This window comes from Akebia trifoliata, unplaced genomic scaffold (genome assembly GCF_017979445.1).
Source record: "Akebia trifoliata isolate Shusen 1 unplaced genomic scaffold, ASM1797944v1 Contig00945, whole genome shotgun sequence".
In the NCBI taxonomy this organism is placed as follows: Eukaryota; Viridiplantae; Streptophyta; class Magnoliopsida; order Ranunculales; family Lardizabalaceae; genus Akebia; species Akebia trifoliata.
This window is the reverse complement of record NW_028237358.1, coordinates 1-20,131: the sequence shown is the minus strand read 5'-3', so window position 1 is coordinate 20,131 and position 20,131 is coordinate 1. Positions and strand designations below refer to the sequence as shown.

Sequence of the window (20,131 nt, the reverse complement as noted above, 5' to 3'; positions counted from 1 at the left end):
ATGGACCATCATAGTTACATTCTTCTACTGCAAAACCATTTGGTAGGAAGAATAAATACATGAAGTGTATGGATTGAAATTATTGAATATCAACTAAGAAATGAACCTGCCTTCTTACCTTTCTCAATAAACACTGTGTGCTACAAGTTTCAAAGCCAACATTGGCTTCTGAGTGGATTTGATGTTCCTCATTGATTTGGTAACAAAAACCCAAATTTGAAACTAGAAAACGAAAGAGGGAATCTTACTAGAAACTTTGCCATCTCAGATTCAACTAGATTGTCAGCATTAAACACTGGAATGCTACAATTTTCCACATAAGTGTTTATCTCTTCTTGTCTTTTTTGCCTATCGAAGCATTCGTATACACATTTGAAGTAATCTTCATTCATTCAACTTCTCCGAAAATTCAAAAGGAGATGAATATGGAGAGAGAGAAGGTAGTAGTTGTGGGCTTTGGTGTGTGCAATAACCAAACACACGAAGGTAAAAATGTAATTTGTCTTTTTTTTCTTTCTTTACAAAAGTCATTTAAAATGGGTGCAATTAGCCATCTTTGTGTGTGAAAATAGAGCGACGCTATAAAAAAGTGTTTTATCACTCATAGTTACATTTCCTCGTCTTTTTTAAATTCTGAGAGCAGCTCCAACAGGTGTCTCTCTTTTGGCATATTCTCACATTTTAGAGATGATTCTCTCCTCACTATTCATGTCTCTAATTCACTATTCACATACTAAAAAACAATAAATAACATAACTATTTTTGAAATTGTAGTAGGGTCTTAATTAAAGCAATTTCAAATTATAAAATATGTACTTTTCAAATTGGGGTGTGATAAATAATTTTAAGACATTGGGGGTGTAATAAGTAAAATATCGTGTTTTGATCTTTAAAAAGAATTTCTACAAATTTCAGATAAATTTAGTTACAATTGAAGTTTGATGATTTTATATGTTGGATACATACAACCATCGACTTACAATTATAAATCGTCGAACCTTGATTTCATCTACAACTTATCTTTAATTAAAATATGAAAGAAACTAGAAGAATGGACTAAACAATTTTGTTTGTTTCAGAACGTAATTAATCATTGTATTTTATTTGAAAAAGGTAGAAAAGATACATAACTCTTATTTGAAAAACCTCTTCTTTTTCATTTTTTTGAAGAAGAAGTTTAGGGTTTGATAGAACATGATAAGGAGTTAATTCTGCCATCTTCTTATTTGTTTATTGAGGATATTCTAAACAATCCAAGGAATCAGATGTGGTGAAGAGAGAGATGAAGAGGGATATCGTTTTTCACCCTATTTGGTTTGATCTAGAGTGTTGAAGACAAGGGAAGAGTTCGAAAATATTGAAAAGTTAATAAAAAGGTATTTTAGTCATTTCACATGCATTACTGTAAAATTATGACCATTTTTTGCATATTTAAAAAAAGTGGCCTGATTTTGCAATAAATCTATACCTATGAAATAATTTGGTAAAATGTCCTTAATGTATTCATTACAAAAAATCCTAAATTCTATATTAAATAATAATAAATAAATAAATTTATTTATTAATTATATAAGATTCAATTTAGTTTGGTTGTATACAAGTCTTGAATCGAGAATCGAACCAAATTGATTGCTATTCTCTAAACCTAAAATCAAACTGCAATTTATTTCATATCGAATCAAATCGGCGTAAAACTATCAGTTTGATTCAGTTCTCGATTTACACCCCTACTTGAAATAGAATTACAAATGTTGGGCCACGTAAGAATTCTTGATTCAAGAATAGCCACGTGTGACACTTGTTTTCACGTATGTTTTGAAGTAACTAACGGACTTCATGGAAAAAGTAGATTCCGTGCGCATACCGTCAATTGTAACGTCCTTCGCGTGAAAGAGTATCATTTTTGAATTACTCCGAACCAAGAGGTTCGTTACAACGTTCCAAAGCTAACTTTCTATAAAATGCCGAAATACGTACCCAACAAGAAGTCCCAATAACGAGAGTTGTGAGAGAGAGAGAGAGATTTCAGTTTCGAGGTATTTGGCATCTTTATTTGAGTCCCTTTCGCGATTTAGGGTTTCGAATCGAGCTTCCGCTAGCCAAGAATGGTGGAGCGCACAGAGGATTCGATTTCCAATTCGGGGTCGTTGGTGGAGAAGGTAATGGAGAGACAACCTTCAAGATCACGATTCATTCTCCTTCTACTCCTTCGATTCGGATTACGAGAAGAAGCCTTCGTCTCCATCATCCGTGAAATAAGTGATTTATGGGCTGTTCGGGAGACAGTAGCAAGGTTTTAAGCAGAGGAAAATGTACGGAACCCTCTTCGATTTTTTCTTAATTTCTCTGTATATATGTAGGAGTATGTAAGCCACATTGTTATTGTAATTCATTGTTCCAAATTAAACCTGAAATCAAATCCCTAATCCAATTTCATCTAATCTTTCGTCCAAAAACCATTAGAATAGATTGGAAACAGTGAAAGTTGGCATCAGTTTCGAGGCATTTTTGGCATCGTTATTAGTTTTTTTGGCGAGAGTTAGGGTTTCGATTGAGCTTCTGCTAGCCAACAATGGTGGAGCGCGCAAAGGATTCGATTTCCAATTCCGGGTGGTGGGGAAGATAATGGAGAACCTTCAAGATCACTATTCGTTCTCCTTCTACTCCTTACGAGAAGAAGCCTTCATCTCCATCATCCGCAAAAAAAAGTGATTTACGGGTTGTTTCGGGAGACAGAAGCCTGTGTACAAGAGTTTGGGTGGACAAAAATGATCGGAACATTCTTCAATCTCTCTCCATTTCTCTTTATCTATGTAGTTTGTAAGACACCTTGTTATTGTAATTTATTGATCCAAATTAAACCTGAAATCAAATCCCTAATCCAATTTAATCTAATTTTTTGTCTAGAAACCATTAGAGTAGAGAGGAAATACTGAAAGTTGGCGTCTGTTGTTCTTCCTGTATGTGGTGAAGCTCAATTTCTTCAGGCCCCCCCATCAGTTCTCCAAATTACCAAGGTACCACCTCTTTTCCAATTAATTTTTTTTACAGAAATCTTCCTCAATTCCATTACATGATTTCTGATTCGATGATCTCTTCTCTAGATCTAACAGATATAATAATAATAGAACAAAACAGAAAGAAATTGCATTGAACATAATATTACTTTCAGCTGCACATAGTCATTTTGTAGTAAAAAAACTTTAGAATGCTCTATAACTATCTAAACTCTATAATCATACTAGGAAATATATAGACTAGTTCAAGAGTTCTCTACTCACATATAACATAAACATTATTGGACTCTCTAGATTTTTCACAGTAGTACATACTGCTCAAACACTCTCAGAACCTTGTTAGAAGTTTCCAACTTCTCTGTTCTTTTGACTATTTTGATTCTGTTATGTCGAATTTGTGTAGTGGGCTGCAAGTTGGGCCTACCTTAATCATTATTAATTGGAAGACCTTGGTATACTATTGAGTTTCTATTCATTGATGTCTGGGAAATTGGTTAAAATAGGGTTGATATATAGAGAGATCTGCTATTGGCACCCCAACTTTTACTTAATACACCCCAATTAAAAATAAATATAATTAATAAATGGTTGAGAATAAATAAAATAGTTGGGGTTCCAATAACGAGGCTACATCCACGGGCAATGGGGCTATATCTATAGGCAAATCGGCAAGTAGAAATCCACTATCCAAGGAAGAAATTACAAGAATAGAGATTTATACTTACCTCCAACTCTCCGGTGAAACCTACCAAATTTCTACACTCAACTCTAGTAAGAACCCAAACAAGAAATCAATCCTACTCCCGTTGTCACAAACCTGCAACAACAATGTGTAAATCCCACTTTCTACATAGAGAAAACCCCCTTTTAAAGAAATCCTCTTTTATGTATAATAACAACCATCTAAGGACCCTCTTTTGTTTCCCATAAGTTAATGACAAGGAAAATACCAAAATACCGCACATAAGTGGAAAAGCCCATCAACCCTTAGAAACAAACAAATGGTGGTTTCATATGACCAAACCCAACACTTAGTCTGACATAATAAACCACAAACCTGGTTGAGTAATGGGAAATCATTTGCCCCTTGGGATTGAAGACATATTCTTATTTCACCATCTAAGTCTAATTAGAGCTAAATGTTTGTCAAAGTACTCATTATAATTGGTATTTAGTACTAGCTATGTACTCTACATATTTATCTATAATATATTGTAGTATACTTCTTCAATTATTTACTCTATTTTTTCTGCATTCATTTCATTTGTCATATGGTTCTCTAATCATACATACATTTTTGTTTACTTGTAGTTTTTGAAATACAATTTTCTTGATTCTTTTTTAAATTATAAATAATTTGAAGTCTTTTTATGTGTGACTTGCATTTTAGGATCCCTATATGTATTGATCATCCCTTCATCGTAATTATGTAATGAGAATTTAGAGCAGTTGAGTCTATAGTATGGGTTAGATATCTTTGAATCTCAATTGGTGGTCTCTTTACTACTCTTCAATTAGAGGGTGATTCAATTGGTTAGTCTTTGATGATCATAGTGACCCCTGTCTATTGCTAATAAGGATTAGATTGTGGCCATGTTGCAGTTTTGATCACTATGTGACCCTATATATATCATTAGACTGAACTTCATCAATTATTTCCTTACGGGTTGAGATCAAGTTAAAAATGTTGATGGTCAAGTTCAAAAGTGTGACAACTTATCCCCCGAAAATCTTAATGCAAAATCATAAAAAAAGAGGATGTGAAAAAGAAAAAAGAAGAAAGCCCAAAAAGAAAAAAAATTGATACAGTAGCGTGAAAGCCGCCATTGGTATGTGCCATTGGAAAAGGCTGCCTAATAGTAAACTCTGGGTTGAAAAATGATGATACCCTGAAGTTCAAAAGTGTGAAAGTATAAGGGCTAAAAAAGCATATCCTCCGACATTCTTAATGCAAAATAATAAAAAAGGGGGATAAGAAAAATAATCACGAGTGGTGGAGCAGTGGTTGAGTGACTTAGGTTTGCTCCCTAGGATCGTGAGATTGAGTCTCCCCACCCGTAATAAAATAAAAAGGAATCACTGGAGTGGTGGAGCAGTGGTTGAGCGACCTGGGTTTGCTCCCCAGAGTCGTGACATTGAGTCTCCCCACCCACTTATCACTTGAGTGGTGGAGCAGTGGTTGAGCGACCTGGGTTTGCTCCCTAGAGTTGTGACATTGAGTCTCCCCACCCACGATAAAATAAAAATGAATCACTCGAGTTGTGGAGCAGTGGTTGAGCGACCTGGGTTTGCTCCCTAGAGTCGTGACAGTTTTCCCAACTGCAATAAAATAGAAAAGAATCGCTCGAGTGGTGGAGTAGTGGTTGAGCGGCCTAGGTTTGCTCCCCAGAGTCGTGACATCGAGTCTCCCCACCCGCGAGTTTACTCTATAAAATAAATAAGAACCACCCGAGTGGTAGAGCAGTGGTTGAGCGACCTGGGTTTGCTCCCCAGAGTCGTGACATTGAGTCTCCCCACCCACTTATCACCTGAGTGGTGGAGCAGTGGTTGAGCGACCTGGGTTTGCTCCCTAGAGTTGTGACATTGAGTCTCCCCACTCACGATAAAATAAAAATGAATCACTCGAGTCGTGGAGCAGTGGTTGAGCGACCTGGGTTTGCTCCCTAGAGTCGTGACATTGAGTCTCCCCAACCGTAATAAAATAAAAAAGAATCGCTCGAGTGGTGGAGTAGTGGTTGAGCGGCTTAGGTTTGCTCCCCAGAGTCGTGACATCGAGTCTCCCCACCCGCGAGTTTACTCTATAAAATAAATAAGAACCACCCGAGTGGTTGAACAGTGGTTGAGCGGCCTGGGTTTGCTCCCCAGGGTCGTGACATTGAGTCTCCCCACTCGCGATTTTACTTAATACACCTGTTTGTGGTGGCATGGCGTATTTACAAGGATTAGTCCCACTTTCAAAGAGGTTGTGGACACCTTGTAGCATCAAAAAAAGAAAAATTGAAAACACCTAAAAAAGGAAAAAAAATGTGCATCTCCCTTAGACATTGGGGTCACTAGGTTGCATTTAGTTTCCATAGTGATCTAACTTGCATATTAGCCTAATATCTGAACCTAATCTAGAATAGTTCAGTTCACCATTTCACCCATAACCAACGTTGAATGTTCTTCTAACAGATGACTAGTAAAAGTGGCTGTCTCATTTATTCATTGATTCTAGAACATTCAGTATTGGCTTCACTGTCTCTTTTGCCTTTGTCTAATATTTATTAGGGTGATGGTATGATCCAACTCATAGGGATTTTTTAAGTATTGCATATCATTTGTAAGGATTTTATTGACGAGGGGAGATATTATGTGAAAATGAGTGATTGAAAGAAGCTTTGTTTGGTTGCGAATGTTAGTTTTCGTAGAAATTCTTTTTTAATTATTTAAGAATGCCTAAGCTCAAAATTTTCAAAAACTAGCTTATTAATTTACTCGTGATTTGGGCAATTTTTTTTGCATATATTTATGTAAAAATACAAATTCAAAATTTGAACTTAGAAAATTTCAAGTCATTGGCTCACTAGTTTCTAAATATGAATCCAAGAAAATAGATCTCAAGAGATTTTTGTACTTGCATTGGTTATTTCATAGTAGGATCTATATTATATAGACATGAACTAGTTTGTTAATATCATTCTTGATTATACATAGTTTGTTATTGGTGTCCAAAAGCCTATAAGTAATGCAAAATCCTTTTGCATAAATTAAATCTTAGTAACATGGTTTGCTTTGTTTTATGAAACATCTTGTTACCAACACTTCTTAAAAATGGTGTGGTGGTGGTGAGTAATGAAAGATCTAGAAGTGGTGAGGTTGCAAAGGTGGTAAGATTTACTTTTAATGTGAATTTATCTTGATATTCATTGCCATAAATGATAAATGTTATTTTTTCGGTTGTTGTTAAAGACTTGTAGTTGCCTTGGCTATGAATTTTATATAACTTATTTCCAATATAAATTTTTTACTTGATTGGTTATGCTATTTATCTTTACAATGTCCAGGAAAAATGGTTGCAAAGTTAATTTGTTAATTAATAGAAATTATTAATGTTCATTATGTATTTTATTTGATATTATTCACATGATATTTTTCATTTTTATTATTTGAAGTTGACGGGTTCATTGTTTTTAACATGAAATTTTAGAAACAGAGTGGCTTGGCCTCACCATTGCAATTTTGCCCCGCCCCAACCTGCCCCTGTAGGGTCGATTTTTCCCACTTTTAAATGGTTTCGGGAAGGTATGGTAGTAGAAATGAAAAACTGATTCAATTTTGGGGCAGGGATGGTTTTGATATACCCCACCTCGCCCCGATTATATTTATATATATTAGATCTACTATTAAGAAGTACCACTTATTTCTTTATAGATTCATCGTGCACGAATCTCAAGCATTTGAAATTAAAATTTATTCCATTCTCCCGCCTACTCCTTTCACACACCTCGCCTACTCTTCCTTTGTCAATTAATGTGGTATACAAAGTGCAGTTTTAGAGACATTCATAGATTGAGGTGGTATTCATTCTGAGCTGTGTAAAGAAAATGGATGTAGAATCTAATGGTCTTATGGTTCCAAAGGTATTATGAGTCCTTGAGTTATTTTTCATTCTTTTGTTTTGACTCGTATGAATTTATGAAGTTTTTTACATTGATGGACTATAGTACTACTAAGTGTTCTGTTTTATTCATTCTAATTAGGACATTCAACTTAGAAAATGCTTTACAATCCCATACATAGGCAAAGCATAGTGATGTGAAGTCATGGAGAGTATCAAAAGCTCCATACCTAAAAAATTTGGTAGTTGTTGTCCCAAGCGGTAAGTACAGAAGGTATGCATTTGGGTTTTGTATCAAAATGTGTAATTTGGTGGAATCGAATGGTACTACTTACATTTACATTTGCAGTTTGTTCATTTACATTTGCTATCATAACTTCAATTTCACTTAGAAAAAATGTTAAATTATTTATATTTTTATGCAATCTCGTAGCATTTGATTGATACAAATCTTTCCTTTTCCTGTAATTTTCAGAAATAGAAAAACTGGGTAAGATGCCACTGATTGATTTTTTCTTGGGTGGTGGAAATAGTTTGGGCTGATGATAGGAGTTTGGCATCAAATGGATTTCCTGGAACTCTTTCACCTTCAATTACCAAACTGAAGTTCTTGGTTAACTTGTAAGTTTTCTTCCTGATGTAGTAGCATTTCTTGTACTTAATGGAAGATGCTTCTTTTTAACTGAGTAAATTTTGTTTGCTTTGAAATGTGTTGGCTGATATTAAAATTAAGTTCATTTACATTGTAAAATTGCAATTGTTGTGGGTCAATGGTTCATTTCTCAAGTATGCAATTTGTAAGTCTATAGTACTTAATGAAAACTGGAATCTGGCGAACAATAGTTTCGGTGGGTCTATGCCCACTACTTGGGGTCAACTTTCCAACTTAAAGCATTTGATTTAAGTTGATCACCCATTTCATATATGTAGGTTCTTTATGGTTTGCAACATGTAGTTTTCTGAAAATTTGAGAAAAGAGGACATACACAAAAGAAAAAGATGAACCGTTTTTTATGGCTAAGCTGGACTTGAACCCACGACCTCTAAGTTGTTTTGCAATATGTCAAACCAATTGAGCTACGGGTCTAAGCCCTAGAAAAAGATGAATCATTATAAGAAAAAGAAAAAGAAGAAGAAAAATGAAAAATGAAAATCATATACTAGGTTCTAATTCTATTATGGGTTTCTATTTTTTGCTGTCTAAAATTTTCAAGGTGTTTAAGGGTGTTTTTTTTAAGGACATTTTTGGTAGATGGGGCTGGGTTTGTTGTATAGAATAGTTCTCTTCTTCTCAACCATGTAATCCTTGCAGGTCATCTCAACCTACCTTTTATATAATTCATTTTACTTATAAAAAAAAGTGTTTTGACTTTCCTTAAAAAATAATTAGTTCATAGTGGCAATGAAACTTATCTCTCTTTTGCTGCTTTAAGTTTACTATAGCACATTCAGTGATACTTTATATATATGGACAGCCTCAGGTCTAACCTCCTAAGATTAACAATGTCCAGTGGCTATGAGTTGCATAGTTGGTTCACATACTCCATGCTACTTTTATTCCTTAGTACAACTGGATTTTAGGTAACAACTTATGTTGTAATTTGTTTGTCATGTTTTGAGATATATTACTTCCAATGCCTCAACCATGTAGAAAATTGTGATCTTCAACGCTTGTAATTTTATTTTTTTTCCTATTTCCCCAGATGGCAAGATTGAATGACGGATTGTTGCTGTTCGATGCCATTCTTATTGTTCCAATGTTTCAGATTGCTTGGACCTTCTTCTCCATTTGCACAGGATTTATTTACTTCCACGAGTATCAGGTTAGCCTGCAGGCATGCATACATCAGTCGTGTTCTCTAGTTTCACTGCTTGAGCTATTATAGATTCCAAACAGTTGTTCTATGCAACAACAAAATCTTTAGTTTGATTTGTTTTTTTATTTTACTTGATTGTTTGTTCATCCCATTTGTTGATTGAATTTGATTGTTGTTCTGTTCTTATTGTTTGATTTGAATTTGATTGTTATTCTGTTCTTCTTGTTAATTGAAAATGGTGTATTGTTTCTTGTTTGTTTGGCTTTGTTTGTGTGTTACTTCTGTTACTTGATGTATTGTCTCTAAAGTTACATGAATTAGCATATTTTCGAAACATATTTAAGGTTGATGTGTCAATCATATATACACATAAATGAGTGAAATGCCAGTGACTTGGCTGCTGCTATTGCTTAAAACACATGGATGTATAATGAGGGAGGTAGCAGTGTTTGTCTATAAATGTTTGGTATGGTTCTGCCTTCTTAACATAGTACATAAATGCCACTAAACATCATTTGTCCCTTTCCATAGATACACCAATCTGAATGTTGTTGACTGAACCATTTAACTTAATTGTTATAGCAATTAAGTGGTTATATTTGATTACGTCATATAATTTCTCTAATTGGAGTTTGGGATTGTAAAATTGCAATTGTTGTGGGTGAGGTGGTTCACAGAGTTAGATTAGTGCCAAGATGACCAACCTCTAAGGTGGACTATCTCTATAATTGTCTTTTTTATAAAAGAAAAGAAAAAATATATGCTGGCATATTTTTATCTGGATTCAGGTTGTGGGTCAGACCCATCTATGATTCAAATCAATGGTGATAATGATGATGACTACTATGACGATGATGATGATGATCATCATTATAGCCTTATTTGTGGCATCAAAAAACATGATCCAATTCTTCAGGATTGTTGAGGACAAATTTAGGAGTTCCATAGCCATCCATTTTTAAAACCTTGGTTGAAGCCCAATTTTTTTTTTTTTTTTGGATATGAAATCTAGAGGGCTGTGGTGTTGATATGCCAATGTGGTTATCCATTTAATTGTCTTTCTTTTAGAGGAGTCCTTGTTCAGCTTGCTCATGATGGTCTATAAAGTCATTGCAACCATATGTACATTTTTGGAGCAGGTACCCTTGGGGAATTTCTATAAAGTTTGATAATGAGAAGGACCTAGAAGTCATTCGCAATGCAGTGCTGCGCTATGACGTCACTCACCTAGTATGTCAAAATTTTGGAAACTTGATCAACAGTTCTTTAACAAAATCTTTTTTTTCTCATAAAAAATAATTTCATGAAGATAGATGTACCATAGAAAGCGTTGCACATCAACCGTGTTTAGTTTCCTTTGTGGGCTTCACCATGTGCATGTCTATTAGTTGATTTCCCCTGCCAAGAAAATAAAAATAAAATAAAAAAAATTGTGTTGTTTTTTCAGGATCTTGACTATTTAGTGGAGGCAGCTGTTTTATTTTATGGTGAAAAGAAAATCTTAGACAACACTCCTATTCCATTGTCTTTGGAGAAGGATAGCGATCCCTGCATATTGACATCTCCGTTGAAGTTTCCGGGAAAGCTGGCAGTTGATGTCTTGAACAATAGGCTGTTTATTTCAGACAGTAGTCATAACCGCATTGTATGTATTTTCACTTTTATTTTTGATTTAATGTATACATTTTCCTTGTCTTTAGAATATATTTTAACAAAGTATAGTTCGAATAAATGCCTTATAAGCTTTCTCAAAAATATCTCGAACATTTCAGAAAATCTCACTATATCTTTTGGGACTACGATTTTTAATTTTTCTTGTAAAATGAGCAGGAAAATTTAACGGGAAGCTCAAGGGATTTTGATGTACATGTGGACAAAACACTTAATTTTTCTCATTTGTCACTTATATATTTCCCTATGCTTATTGTTTCTAACTTTTTCAAGTTTTTTCCAATGCTACCCTGAGAAGAAAAGATGAAAATAGTAACAAAAAAAATAAGTTTTAAATGTTTCGGAGGCCCTAGATCAAACTTTTAAAGTTTTTTCAAGGATTTTGTTTGTTCTTCGTAGCAGTAGTGTGTGCTGTTTGGTTGGTATTTTTTCCCCTACCATTTCCTCATTTTGAATAAATTTTTTTGGTCTATCTAAAAAAAAAAAAACTCCCTAGAGTTCCTCTTGCTGTAAGATTCATGAGGCTAGGTCGCAAAGCCTATTTCATTGATGTCTTTTCTTTTTTAGAGGTTAGGTAGTAACAGACCTAAATGGAATTCTTATAGTCCAAATTGGGAGTACTGGAGAGGAAGGCTTAAGAGATGGTACCTTTGATGATGCCACCTTCAATCACTCTCAGGTAACTTATCGACGGTTTCCTTTATCAAAGTACTTGCTTCTAGTCGATGATGCATGCATGTGTATTGAAGACGGACTCACCCTTTTATGCTTGTTTTCATGTTGGTTAAAGCTAGAAACCTTGACTTTGTATGTTTTTCTCATAGGGCCTGGCATACAACCAAAGAAAAATCTACAATATGTTGCGGACATTGAAAATCATGCCCTGAGGTATGTTGATAGTTACGCCTTGATGGTTTCATGTTGGTTACGCCTTGACAGTGTACCTTAGTTTTACCCTAAAATATTTGTCCCATTTTGAGAATTTTAGTGAGAAATTATGTCTAGTGTTTATTAAGATGGAACGTGTCAAAATTATATAGTCCACGAAGTTTAGTTGGAACCCAACTCCCATTTTCCTTCGAAAACGAGCTTTTTGGGTCTACTTCAAAAATGAACCTAAAAAAGTCAAATTCCATCCTGATCGCTCATTTTAAGCCTTTGGATTTGAGCGTTTCCATGATTGGTTTAGAATGATCTAACTGATTTGAGCCTTTGGATTGGAGCAGGTACCCTTGGTGAATTTCGAACTTGATTGGCTTCTATTTACAGCTGATATCTTTTTAGTTTTGTATTGTTGCCATTTGGGATGATATATCTATAAAGTCAATTGTTTCATATTTCAAGACATGAATAATCAGGTTTGGTAGATATCTGAACTCTTTTCTTATATGCAGCAAATCTTTGATTGTTTGTTCATCCCATTTGTTGATTGAATTTGATTGTTGTTCTGTTCTTTTTGTTTGATTTGTTTTTTCCTGCTTGAATGTTTGTTTGATTATTAGAATTGGTTTTAATTGATTACACAAGCTTTCTTTCAGAATTTTCTTGGCATTTGATTTTATGCCCTTTTTTTATTGACTGTTGAACATTATTTTAAATTATTCAATTAAAAGATCCAACGCTCATTTCCAATTTTACTGAAGATCAACACAACCCTGCTTATTTTCCAAGTAATTGGTTAATTTAAATTAATTATATGGGAGAGCCAATGTTGACCTGTTTTTTTGAGATTAAGATTGGCATTCTTGCTGTCAATATGTGACATTTTTTATATTTAAAAGAACCTACTTTATTGATTTTAAAAATAGGCGATTTGATATAATTTATTTTGAAGATGATGCGAAATGATTAATGTAGGTAATCTGTATCTATAACTAGCAGCCCTTTGTTTAGTCTCACAATATTAATTTAAGTGGTTTAAGATACTGTAACACAAGGATGTATATATAAGATATTCTAGTGCAGTTATTATGAAGGATGAGAATGGAAGTTCTAGAGGTTTTGGTTTCATTAATTTTCATTAATTTGACTTTAGTGCTCTTTGATAAGGAATAGGACTTTTAAGGACGTGCTCCGGCAGTTGTGGAATTATGCAGTCAGCTGGTGCAGTCGTTCCTGTCAAGTAGTCGTCTATGATGAAAGTCCAAGGTTTAGCGCCACCCACTTAAGCATTAAAGGAGTTCTCATGTTTTAGAGGCTTCTCACATTCTCCACCACTAAAATTGCATAGAGGTGTAGAGGTGGAGTTTTTCTGTGATGATTATGACTCTCCAGCTCAATTTGTTAGAGTGTTCTCTGGTATGTCAATTTTAACTTTAGATTTAATCATCATAAAAGAGGAAATTGGGTGTATTCTTTGATTTGCATCTGTATCACTTTTTATTTAAAAAGGTTGGCCTCTATGACTTGAAATTTAGCATGCTTTTGCTCCCTTGTTCCTTCCTCTTTAAAATTTTAATACTTGGATCATAAAAGTCTGTGGAATAAAACTAACACAAACGCATTAGTATGGCAATTCTTGTACACTATTCCCATGTTGTCCAAGTGTAACACATTGAGTGGTATTCCCATGGTTGTTATTTTTAGACTTCTTAAGACAAAAACTATGCCCTGAAACAATGTTTTGTGGATCTCACTAATAAAAATAATTTAAAAAAAAGTGAGTTAATTTAAAGAGCACATTACAGCCAAAAAGATATAGCCTCATCACTAAGAATTGGGATCTAAGTAAATTGGCAATTGATTAGTGGTACAATGCAGGGGATCCGTCCGTTGAAGGATTCGAAGGGAGCCATTTAGTTTTTATGGCAGCTGGATCAGACCCATTTGATGTCATCACAAATGCAGTGAAGTAAGAAATTTAATTTTGCCTTTGTAATTGATCTGAGTGCATATTGTAAAAAAAAATGATAAAATGTCGGTTCATAACTTGTTAGCCGAAAGTTCTTAACTAGACATGGATCGATTAGAGCTGGCATTTATCCAAAATAATGTTATGGGTCAACCTTTAATTTAGTTGGACTTACAACTTTTTACAGGACTGTCGAGAAGCACTTACAGACATTTTCTCATCGTGAAAAGAAGAATGTATTCTTATTCATTACATGATTCAGTAAAGGTGGGGAAATTGGAAAATAAGGATGACAAAAAAATTAAAATCTTTGACCAGAATTTTAAGTTTTGGATATGAAACTTGTAAATATGTTTTCTTTTTGAATATCTATGGTTGGTTTTATAAACAGGCGAATTGTAATAGCTTGTGTATAGGGTGGTTTAGGAAAATGGTAAAAATATTTAGAGAGGTGTAGATATATCCATTTTTGCAAATAAGTTTTCTTTTTGAAATACTTACTACTCTCCCTAAACTCTTGTTTTTCTAATCGTGATATGTTTATTTCCCCCTCACTACATCTATCTAAAATTGCCATTCTACCACGTCAAAGGAGGCAAATGCATTTTGGCCTATTTTTATCGGTGCAACTTTGTTGGGCTTTTAATTATTTGGTAGTGGGGCCATTGAGATAGGTTTAAAAACCTCAATCATCTCCAAAAGCCTCTTCACACTAGTGAGCTCCTAGTCATTAGAGTTCCTCTTGAAACCAAAGTTCCATGACCCTAACAAGTAATCTTGTCTTTGCTTGAAGTTGGTTCTATATGAATTAATGTGTATTTTAAGTTTTTCACTTAGTGAGTCTAAACACTTGTGGAAAAATATATGGCTGAATGGGCCAGAGATGAAACTCATCCACTGTACATGAACATGTTTGTGTTTAATTGATCAGATCCCAATCTTGTACATTGTTTTTAGATATTGCTGTTTGTCATAAAAGTAACCACATGTCTTCTTAAGTACCCATTTACAAGAGATTTAGAGTAGGGTTGGAATTTTATCTCCATGTAAATATCATAGTCAATAATTCTCGTCCAAATTAGAGTTGACTTGTTCAAAGAATTCGACTTCTTTTCTTTTGGGATTTCATGTTAAGATGGGAGCAAGTATATTATATGCTGCAGTTCATTTCCTTTTGTTTGTGCTTGAATTGTCATATCAACGTCCTAATATACTCCATTTTTCTCTAATAATACATGCTTATACCTATTAAAAAATAAATAAACAATGAGGGCCCTTTCAATTTACAATTGTTGTAATGCTTATACTCCATTTTGGTTTCCCAATACTAGTGAATTTGGTTTACCCAAAACTAGTGAATTTGGCCTCCATTTTATGTTTGCATTGGTTAATAATGATGTTATGATGACCATGTTCTTGACAATACCCATGATGATAATCATTGTATGTGAATCATTGTATGTTCATCATATGATGATAACAATATAATGAACATATTTGAAACTAATATTTCTTCGATTTTTTCTAGTGATTTGGGTTTTGAAAAATTGATTTTGTAGGTTTGGATTCTTGATGGTGGAGGATGAGGAAGCTTTGGAAGTGCAAAATTTCTTTTAGATTAGTTAGGATTTATTTTTTAGAATTTTTGTAAGGAGTACTTGTCAACTTTTATTTTTATTATTTTAATTTTTATCTGGGAAGGCCCAGATTGTAATAGATTTAAGGAAGGAGGACAGTGGGACGTAACTGTCTCGGCCCCTCGGGTTCGTACATCGAAATTGGTGTCGGTGGCTCGAGTCGATTCAATTAAGTCATCCCTCGTCTAGAACGGGAGGTAAGTTCTATCACCACGAATCCATTGGGCATTTTGGACGCATCACTTTTAGTTAAAATTGTACTCCTACGAGGAGGACACGCGATAAGATAAGGATCAAATTTCATCACTGATTCCTTGTCTTTTTAGGATTAAAAATTGACTCACTTAAAATGCCCAATATCTCAAATTAATTAAAATTTAATAAACTAAAGATCGTAGGGTCCATGAGCTCAATAGGAGAAATCTGTTTTAAGTTGCCTCAATTGTACTTCTTGACCATTAATTAGTGCCTAAAGATGGTCTTTCTCCACTGTACCTTGTTGTACGAGGGGAATAAATTAGGTATATTCTAGACTTGAAGGATTTTAAGAGTGCCGTGTTATGCATTGTGCGTCAACCCTTATCTGGGGACTTGACTGGTAGATTTTAGTTTTAGAGAATCGGGTTGGAAGACTTGTTACGTTGTTTCGAAATAGTTATGAGTTGTCTAGAATTAGGCATGCTCAAGTCAGTATTTGGGGTTTTGAACATCTTTAAAACATAAAATCATGGTATTGTAAATCATTAGCAATCCTCTGATAGTATTCATTGCCAAAAACAACAAATAAATTATGCTATTCTTTGGAAAAAGAAATGACTCGTAGCTTACAACCATATCCCATTAACTATTAAATGCAACATGAACTACCATGGGGATCTACCTTTTATCCATTAGTTCATGACTTCAAGCTTGGGAAAAATTGATGTACTTCAGAATAACACCGGTTTTATTTTCAAATTGTGTCGTAAGCACGGGCATTTGTTAGTGTTAGGAATGATCCATGTTAGTCAATGCAGTCATCTACGTTGGGGCTAATCATCAATGTTTTAAAAACCTTAATCATCAATGTTTTAAAAACCTATGCCTCTAGGCATGAGGCGTTTGCCTCAAGGTGAGGTGTAGGCTTCATGCCTTGAGGCTTGAGGCTTATGCCTCAATAGGTTCAACATAACCCAAAATTGTGGGTCAATAAATTCAACTTTTTATTTTTTTATTTTCTTGTTTTATTTTACATAAATACCCCCCAATGTCTCTTATTTACATAATCCTACTAAATAGAAGAGTTTTTTTTTGTATTCAAGAGATCTTTCAAAATCTCTCTTTATAACCTTAAAATCTCCCTATACCAAAATTTCTTCTTAGAGGCTTCAATATTCATCGAATTCGAATCCATTGGTTTCTACAACTTTCTTATGAAGATTGTGATCAAATAGAACCAAGAAGTTAAGGATATACCTATTTATATTCTATGTATATTTTTGAATTTTTAACCTATTTTTTTTTCATATTTCTTCCTTGTTTTTGTGATTGATTCCTTTGTTTTTTGTTCTATTCTAATAGGGTTTAAAACTCTATTCATAGGCTTAAAGTATTTGTTTATTTGATGTTTGATACTTTATAAACTCTATTCTAAATTTATTATAATTTTTGTATATTTTTCAAGATTTTTTAAAAATTAATTAAGGCTTACGCTGAACCTAAAACACCTCAAATACCCCTTAGGTACTTTAACACATTGATCATTATGTGTTTGCATATTTTTTTTGTAATAACATGATAGATGGATTATATATTTTTGTAAAAAGTTTAGGGTTTAGGTTCAGGGTTCAAGGTTCAAGAGTCAGGGGTCATGGGTCAGGGGTCAAGGGTCAGGGTTTAGGGGTTTAGGGTTTAGAGTTTTGTTATCAAGTTCTTGCGATCGTATAACAAGTTCTTCAATGAGATATAACTACTCTTTAGTAGTACTCACAGATTCTTCATTATGAAGGGTATGCTCCAAACACGAATAGCACATGAAGAGAAGTGGTCATAGTTCAATTGGGACTATCATTGTAATGCTTTATATATAATATATTTGCTTATTTATGCAATTGGATCAAATAGCCCTTACTATGTTGATGATGACTATCATTATAATGCTTTATTGAAATGTTTAAAAATAAACTAAAAAAAAAAAAAAGCTTATGACCGTGTGAATTGAATTTGGTGAAGTATCTTTTAAGGAGAATGGGGTGTGGAGAAAGGTGGGTGAGATGGGTCATGAAGTGTATTTCAACTTGTACGTTTTCGATTTTGGTCAATGGTTCTTTGACTGGGTTTTTAGAAGTTCAAGGGGTCTCCGCAAGGGGGATCCACTGTCACCTTTTTTATTTGTGATAGTTATGGAGGCCCTGGGTAGGATGATATCCAAGGCAGTGGCTATGGGGGAACTCTCTGGTTATTCTACTAGGGAGGGAGGGTGGTCATGTGGTGTCGCACCTTCAGTTTGCAGATGACACCTTAATCTTCTTGGATTACTCCCCTAGACAGTTGAGTGCCTTAAGTGGTATTCTTGGATGCTTTGAGGCCATCTCTGGCATCCCAGTGAATTTTTGGAAAAGTAAGCTGTTCGCGGTAGGTGTGGAGGAAGGTTTGGAAGTGGCAACGGCATCGATTGGTTTCCAGACGGGGGATCTTCCATCAACATATTTGGGGCTCACTTTGGGGATGGGCTACAATAGCAAGGAAATTTGGGAGCTGGTCGTAGAAAGGATGAGAAAGAGACTCAGTTTATGGAAAGCGAAGCTTTTAACAAAAGGAGGGAAGATCACCCTTATTAAAAGTGCGTTGGCTAGTATTCCAATATACACTCTGTCTCTCTTTTCAATGCCTAGAAGCGTGGAAGTGCAGTTGGAAAGAATTTGTCGAGAGTTTTTGTGGCACGACAAGGATGGTTTGAGAAAACATCATTGGGTGTGGTGGAGTAAATTATGTTTGCCCAAGAAAAATGGGGGTTTGGGCTTTTGTAAATTGGTTTATGAACTCAGTTTTACTGGAGAAGTGGCTTTGGAGATTCGGAGAAGAAGGGGATAGTCTTTGGAGGAAAGTAATCGTGGACAAATATGGTGTAAGTGGGAACGGATGGGAGAGTGGTCCGGCAAGGGGCGCGTTGGGGTGTGGAGTTTGGAAAGGAATTCTTAGAAGAATGCTGGCAGTTAGGAGCAAAGTGAAATACAAGGTTGGTAGTGGGACTAAGGTGAGGTTCTGGGAAGACTGGTGGTGTGGGAATGACCCCCTTAAAGACGTGTTTCCGGAATTATTTGAGTTATCGTTGAAAAAAAATCAAGCTATTTCTGTTTTCAAGAAAGTGGAAACTAGCGGGATAAACTGGGACTTTGGGTTTAGAAGAACTTTCAATGATTGGGAGGTGGATCTACTAGGGAGTTTTGTCGCTATGGTGGAGAATAGCTATGTGCCGAGCTCCTCGATAAATAAGAGATTGTGGGAGGCACAAGGGATGGGAAGTTCACGGTCAAATCGTTGTATGTCAGCATTACGCCAAGTAGTACTACGCTGTTCTCTCATTCTTTTGTCTGGGGTGGTAAGATTCCTCCGAAGGTATCGGTGTTCCTTTGGTTGGCGGCTTTAGGGAGACTTCCTACTCTAGACCAGTTGATCAGAAGAGGCTTTATCACACCAAATCAGTGTTGCATGTGTGGGTCCCAGGCGGAAACGGTGGATCATTTATTTATTCACTGTCGGGTGGCTCATTATGTTTGGTCGCATTTTACTTCTCTCTTTAGGATAGTGGGCTGTCTTCCTAGATCAGTTAAGTTGATTTTGGAATCTTGGTTGGCGTGGGGAAACTCTTTCTTGTTTTCAAAACGGATCCTTTGATTTTTGGCCCCGTTTGTAATCTGTTGGGGGATCTGGAAAGACGTAATTGTTGTATCTTTGAGGGCAAATTTCTATGTTGGAAGGACTAGTTCTATCAATTTTGGAGATCTTGTTCTCCTGGAGCAAGCTTTATAAGGATTTCAAGGGGGTATTCTTTGAAGACTTTGTAGTGCGTTGGGATCGGGTGTGTTCGTTACAACCAGTCTAGATAGGGTTTAGGGTTTAGGATTTAGGGTCTAGGGTCTAGGGTCTAGGGTTTAGGGTTTAGGGGTTTAGGGTTTTGGTTTTAGGGTCTAGGGTCTAGGGTCTAGGGTCTAGGGTCTAGGGTCTAGGGTCTAGGGTCTAGGGTCTAGGGTCTAGGGTCTAGGGTCTAGGGTCTAGGGTCTAGGGTCTAGGGTCTAGGGTCTAGGGTCTAGGGTTTAGGGTTTAGGGTTTAGGGTTTAGGGCTTAGGGCTTAGGGCTTAGGGCTTAGGGCTTAGGGATTAGGGTTTTCGATTTTCGGTTTTCGGTTTTCGGTTTTCGGTTTTCGGTTTTCGGTTTTAGGGTTTTAGGGTTTTAGGGTTTAGGGTTTAGGGTTTAGGGTTTAGACATGAGCATAGATGTGTGAACTGGAACTTTCCAACATGTTGATAGTATCTTTGCATTGCTATTTTTTTATATTA

The 20,131-nt window shown here is 35.3% G+C and overlaps 1 protein-coding gene across 45 annotated transcripts; it reads left to right on the top strand.

Annotated features, from left to right (window-relative positions):
• The first annotated feature begins 1,606 nt into the window (after positions 1-1,606).
• Positions 1,607-18,580, top strand: LOC147380827 (protein SUPPRESSOR OF QUENCHING 1, chloroplastic-like). 45 transcript variants are annotated; one of them, XR_015175042.1, is made up of 9 exons: positions 1,738-2,820; positions 2,908-7,639; positions 7,760-7,878; positions 8,093-8,238; positions 9,321-9,440; positions 10,574-10,664; positions 10,882-11,079; positions 11,680-11,784; positions 11,930-15,509. XR_015175042.1 is itself a non-coding variant. In XM_086431192.1 (8 exons), the coding sequence occupies exons 3-7, from the start codon at positions 9,334-9,336 to the stop codon at positions 11,990-11,992; spliced, it is 564 nt and encodes a 187-aa protein (XP_086287318.1). In that variant the 5' UTR covers positions 1,740-2,820; positions 2,908-8,238; positions 9,321-9,333; the 3' UTR covers position 11,993; positions 13,866-15,509. The 45 variants fall into 45 exon arrangements, 5 of the variants coding, with proteins under 5 accessions (XP_086287318.1, XP_086287317.1, XP_086287316.1 ...); XR_015175041.1 differs by adding an exon at positions 9,093-9,198 and having other exon boundaries at positions 2,908-7,878; positions 8,151-8,238; XR_015175046.1 differs by having other exon boundaries at positions 1,739-2,820; positions 8,151-8,238.
• The last annotated feature ends 1,551 nt before the right edge of the window (positions 18,581-20,131 follow it).

Bases quoted from the DNA above. Each gene is read 5' to 3' on its own strand.
- LOC147380827 (XM_086431192.1), top strand. From the start codon at position 9,334: ATGACGGATTGTTGCTGTTCGATGCCATTCTTATTGTTCCAATGTTTC. The intron at 10,665-10,881 runs GTATGTCAAAAT...TTGTTTTTTCAG, and splicing joins GCTATGACGTCACTCACCTA to GATCTTGACTATTTAGTGGA. The intron at 11,080-11,679 runs GTATGTATTTTC...TTTAGAGGTTAG, and splicing joins ACAGTAGTCATAACCGCATT to GTAGTAACAGACCTAAATGG.